At 34.7% G+C, this 6,081-nt stretch overlaps 1 protein-coding gene across 1 annotated transcript; it reads left to right on the top strand.

Moving 5' to 3' along the window:
- The first annotated feature begins 2,723 nt into the window (after positions 1 to 2,723).
- On the top strand, positions 2,724 to 6,030 carry LOC105168236 (uncharacterized). The gene is made up of 7 exons (XM_011088232.3): positions 2,724 to 3,107; positions 3,233 to 3,313; positions 3,442 to 3,618; positions 4,291 to 4,461; positions 4,637 to 4,849; positions 4,926 to 5,014; positions 5,122 to 6,030. Exons 1-7 carry the CDS (start codon positions 3,008 to 3,010, stop codon positions 5,788 to 5,790), a joined length of 1,500 nt encoding a protein of 499 aa, XP_011086534.1. The 5' UTR covers positions 2,724 to 3,007; the 3' UTR covers positions 5,791 to 6,030.
- Positions 6,031 to 6,081: the final 51 nt, after the last annotated feature.

Genomic DNA, 6,081 nt, shown 5'->3' with positions numbered 1-6,081 from the left:
ATTTTGCTAAATTCGATCGAAATTAGAATTTTTTTATGTTCGAATGACTCTGCTAAGTCAACTCCCCTGTTACGTGTTCGTAACAAAATCGGAAAGTTTTAATTCGAATCAAGTCTGATCATACTATAGTTTATTATATGATAACATATTTCTTGTTTATTGTTTAGTATTCATATTATGTATATATATGAAAATAATGTGTATATTTCATGTGTATTCATATATAATTCTTAAATATAATATTTGTTTATAATTTAAATGATAATATAAGATGATTAAAACTTTTTTAATCTTTTTAAAAATTGAAACATGTAGATATAAAATTGTGAAGGCCCAATACAAAAAGTCGATGCTTTTAGTAGCACGTGAGTCCTCCATTATTTCACCAAATAAAAAACACGCAATCTTCCAAAAATAAAATTAATTTTGGATCTACATAATTGGACATTACCTCACCCTCCATCCCATATGACATTGACAACCAATAATTTCATGCCAACAACAAAATAACATGGACGAATTTCTCAAATTCCTTTGTTTTTATGTCGCATGTTTTTTCTAAAATTTGATGTAATTATATGCGGATCTATTGTAGTTTAAAAAATTATATTTAATATCCGTGAGTCTTTTTTTGCGTTCAGATAAATTTAGATCTCTCAAAATTTGCAAAAAAATTGAATAAAAATTCATAATTACCCCCCAGTTGACTTATTCAGATTTATTGCATGTCAAATAAGTATTTTATGACCAAAATATCCTTATTTCAACAAAAAAAGTTAAATGAAAATTCATTTTTACCTTGATTGACTTGTTCAGACTTATTGTAAGCCAAATAAATATTTTATGAAAAATTGCACTCATAAGGGTGAAGATACATCTCTTTGCATGCATTAGCGTATAAAAGATATATAAAAATAGTTTAGTTAGAAAAGATTTAGTTGACCTACAATAAATTGGTAATAAGCAATCGAGGGTAACATGAATTTTCATATAATTTTTTTGTTGATATTAGCAAATTCAGTAAATTTACTAATAGATGTACCTATTTGTTGGATGTAAACAAACGTCAAAAGTATTAAATATAATTTTTCAAATCACAATAAATTTACATATAATTACATCAAATCTCATAAAAAGACATGTACTATCCCAAAAAAAAAAAAATCATTTCTTTCTAATTTCTACTAAATTATTAACTTTCCAACCCATAATTTTGAACTTGTTTCTTTTGAGGCTTCCTACATTTGCCTATTTAGCAACAGAAAGCTAAAATAGGCAGTGAATGAGTAAAAATGGGCCTATCCTTGACCCAAACCAAAAGGTGAGATTGAGAATAAAGTAACTGGGCCACTGTCTGTAGGCCCACTTTCTTTCAATGTTACCTTGTCCCTCTCTTGGTGGGGGACTCCCTCAAATAATAATGCTCAATATTACTAAATTATTATGTTCACAATCAAAGTAAACTTTTTATTATTTTTTATAGAAACAATGGGTTGTTGAGAAATTATTGCATTATTCATAATATTAATTGAAAAAATTATTTGTTAAGTTGATTTAATTTTCCATATTCCATAACCTCTTAATTGTGAAGCAATTCGAATTTTCTACTAAATTATATTTCATGTTTTATTTAATATGTACACGTTGCATGTCCAATACTATGTCAATTGGTATATTTAAAGGAATATTTTTATATGCATAAATTTTATATCTATACTATTTATTAAGTAGCAAAGCTTTAAAATGACTTATTTTTTATAAGTGAAATGTGTGTTTACGTTCACTTGATTTTCTCAATAATTTTCTATTTACATGCACAGATCGAGTATATTTCAATCATTAATATTAAATATAATACGAGACATAACAGAAGATTGGGGCGAAGAAAGCGAGAGGAATTTTACCATTTAAGATTCTTGTAGATAATCATTGATTAAAGGCAAATTACTGATAATAGATCCTTGGAACTATTGCCCCACCTCATAATTATTGATTCTTGCATATTTCTTAAGGTAATAAATGATATTTTGGACAAACATAAATAAGCTGTATTTTTCCTTCTTTTTTTTTTTCACTTTGTTGGAATGTTAATAAAAGCACCTAAATTTGAGAATTTATTTGAAATTGCCAAAAAAGAAAAGTGGTGCTTACTGTATTTAGTATAGAATCTAGTCTACCTGATCACTGTACCACCACCCATGCCTTCCTATGATGTAATAACCACATTTTCTTTTTCTATTATTTCTTTAATTTGGTGGGATTTAAATTTAATTTAATAATTTTATACGCCAGTACATTAAAATAATAATGAATTATTTATTATCGAAAAAGTCGTGTTTTTGACTCACTCTTGCTGCATTAGTAGATAATTTGCAGGTATATATGGTTTCAAATGTTTTGCCCTGCATTTTTGTATTAATACGAAAATTGTATTGATGAATAATTTGTAAATAATATTATGTGTTCTGATTTATGATTATGAATGAAATCAAAATTACTTTTTTTTTTTTTGGAAAAAGTAAAAATATTATTTGCATTTTATGTTGCAAGATTTATAGTTCACCCACCAACCATTGTGTAAGATTACAACAATTTTCACACACATCACACACACTGTAGCAGCATATGATTCTGTTGGCTGTTAATCAGTGGCCCTCCACCACTCCACTCTCCACACCACCCAACCACTGTACTCCTTTATTTCTCTCTCTCTCTCTCTTGTCTCTTTCATTTCTCTCTCTCTCTCTTCTCAACCATTTCTCACTCACTCGCTTCTTCACTCCCTTCAAAAAAATCCATCACTTTTTTTTTTTTTTTTTTCTTTCCTTCGGTCTTCCCTTTTCTTTTGCTCTTTTTCATCAAGAATCTCAAAAACCCACGGAAACCTTTCACCCCTTCTTCCTTTTTCTCCTAGGGTTTTGATTTCGGGCAATGCTGAGCTCCAGCCTCCGTTTTTGAACTGGTTTTTTTTACTTCCATTTTTTTGCCTTGAAAAAGAATCTTGAAAATGGCATTTAAAATGGGGAAAAACGTTCTTGTGCTGCTCTTCAGTCTTCTTCTCCTTTTTGGTGGTGTTTGCTCTGTTTCTGTGCCGTCCTCACCTGCCAGTAAGTGTCTATACACATACACATTGTATGTTTGTATGCTCTTAACAGACGCTGTGTTTCTGAGTTCTTGAATCTTCTCCCATTTGATCTGTTCTGAAGATTGTTTGTATTTATGTTTTGGGCAGGAATTGTTAATGGGTTTTTCTCAAATGCATTTTCCATGCTGATGAAATGGGTTTTATCGCTCAGGGCCACAACCAAAACTGGTAAACATCTCATTTTCTCATCAACTGTTCTTGAAATTGTCTTTTTTTTGAAAAAAAAAATCCTGTCTTGTTCTTTGAATTTAATGGAAATGTGATTCATTGTGGTGGCGGCACACGTGATTCTGCAGCAATAACAGGGCGTCCAATGATGAAGTTTGAAGGTGGGTATAATGTAGAGACTGTGTTTGATGGCAGCAAGCTTGGGATTGAGCCTTACTCTCTTGAAGTTCTTCCTGATGGGGACCTTCTCATTCTGGATTCAGCTAACAGTAATCTTTACAAGATTTCCTCCTCTTTGTCCTTGTGTAAGTTTCTAGGACTTGTGTTCTACTTTTTGTTCTGTTTCCTGTCTGTGCTTCCTCAGATCATGTAGTTTTGGTTGTAGGATATTAAAAATTGAGTGGATTTTTGATGTGTTTGTCCAGAATTAGAGGTTCATCTGCTGATGCTGATACTAAGCTGGGCTATTCCGGAATCCCACGTTAATTATGTTACTTTTGGCTGCATGTTACTGAAAATGATGTATGATGATGAACTAACTTCAGTTCTAGTGACATCACTCGTGTATTTTTGGAATTCCTGAACTGAAAATGATTCTGTATTTGGCATTTTGTAATATGCAGATATATCCTTTTAGTCTCTTGGAGCCTGACTGCTTTCCAGTGTTGCTTCTTTGTGAAAACAAAGAACCAGCAACTCCATCATATGGAAAGGTGTTATAGGATAGAGTAAAAATTGGTGATGAATATAGGTTTACGCAGGGAACAGAGTAAAACTGGAGAATGGTTTGATTCTTGATTGTGAATTGCATGAATATATTGCCACAGATTGTCGTTTGGCATAGAAATCTCCTCTGTTTTGTAGTTCCAGTGTTTGAGATCTGGTGGTTGTATTTTCGGTGGAGTCATTTTTCTCCCTCTGTTTCGTTGCGTGTTATTGAGGTGGATGCTAACTTTAATAATACTTTGAAATTGTAGACAGCAGGCCGAGGTTGATTTCAGGGTCTGCAGATGGATACTCTGGACATGTGGATGGGAAATTGAGGGAAGCAAGGATGAACCATCCAAAGGGGCTCACAGTCGATGATAGAGGAAACATATACATTGCTGACACAGATAACATGGCAATCCGGAAGATTAGTGATACAGGTGATTCTTCTTCATTCATGTTTGAGCCGATATGGGAAGATAGTTCTTCAACTTGCTCATTTTGATACCAAGAACAACTTTGAACATTCTTGCATTCTTTTTTTTCCTTATCTTGTTGCCTTAATCATGATGCTGCGTATTCTTCAATTTTGGGTCTTGTGAAACCTTATCTTAGGGGTCACAACAATTGCTGGAGGCAAACGGGGTCGCGGAGGTGGGCATGTGGACGGACCAAGTGAAGATGCAAAGTTTTCAAGTGATTTTGATGTTGTATATCTTGGAAGCAGCTGCTCCCTCCTTGTTATTGATCGTGGAAACAAGGCAATTAGGGAGATTCAACTCCACTTCGATGATTGTGCTTATCAGTATGGAAGTGGTTTTCCCCTCGGTATGATAAGCAACACAATATTTCGTCTTCATTATGTTCTAGCACTCATACTCATTATCCTATGAATGTGCTGCAGGAATTGCTGTGCTTATAGCTGCTGGCTTCTTTGGCTATATGCTAGCTTTGCTTCAACGTCGGGTTGGCTCGATCATATCTCCTCAAGATGTGAGTTAATCCACTTTGCACTACAACCTACTGTAAAGTTCATCTGGGAGTTCTTTTTACCGATGGTTTGATGATCTGGTTTTTACCTCATCTTGTTTGTTCTGTAGGACCAGGAAGCAATGAAAGAGAGCGTTTCCCCGAGCCCGTATCAGAAGCCATTGAAGTCATCACTGCGGCCACCACTGATCCCAAACGAAGATGAGCAGGAAAAACAAGAAGAAAGCTTTCTGGGATCTTTAGGCCGGCTGGTCGCACAAGCCGGAGAATCTGCTGCAGAAATTTTGGGAGGAGTGTTTCCAATCTTCAAGAAGAAACCATCAAACCATCAATACCGAAGCCAAAATCACTATCAGCAACAGTCCAAGTATTCAAATACTTGGCCGGTTCAGGACAGTTTTGTTATACCAGACGAAGATGAACCTCCTTCCATCGAAACCAGGACTCCTACTCCCAAGAAAACCTACGCCTTCATGACCAAAGACTCTGAAAAAATGCAACAGCTTCGACAGAGTCGTGCTTTCTACTCTGGATGGGACGGTGAACTTCAAAAGCACCAACAAACCAAGAAACACCAACACCATCACCAGTATCATTCATCGCCACCACAAACTTACTACGAGCAAAGCTCTGAGAAAACCAACGAGATAGTGTTTGGAGCTGTGCAGGAGCAAGACAAACAGCGAGAAACTATGGTGATAAAGCCTCTGGACCACGGGATTCCTCTGTACGACCATCAAAAGCTTCGTTCTCGAGCCAGCTGCATGCATGGACGTTGATCCTTTGTGATTAAAAACAGTTCTTTAATCTCTCAAGATTACTTGTTGATGATGGCTTAAACTCAAGAATTGTGGGGTATAGCTAGCTGCAAATTATATAGTATTAATACATGTTTGGAGAGTGGAAATCCTGTTTTTTTTCCATTAGGACAGTGCCATATTCACCTTGTAGCTGTTGAAACATATTGTCACCAGTCCTACGAAAATGGGCAGAAACAACTTCAATTTTCCTCTCTCAAATTCTCTTTCTTACTTCATATCTTCTCTATTTACTTGAATCTCTTCTTCCCA

The sequence above is a fragment of the Sesamum indicum genome, linkage group LG8 (assembly GCF_026168435.1).
Source record: "Sesamum indicum cultivar Baizhima isolate 11 linkage group LG8, ASM2616843v1, whole genome shotgun sequence".
Taxonomy (NCBI): Eukaryota; Viridiplantae; Streptophyta; class Magnoliopsida; order Lamiales; family Pedaliaceae; genus Sesamum; species Sesamum indicum.
The sequence above is the reverse complement of the archived record's forward strand: the minus strand, read 5'-3'. Positions and strand labels throughout refer to the sequence as shown.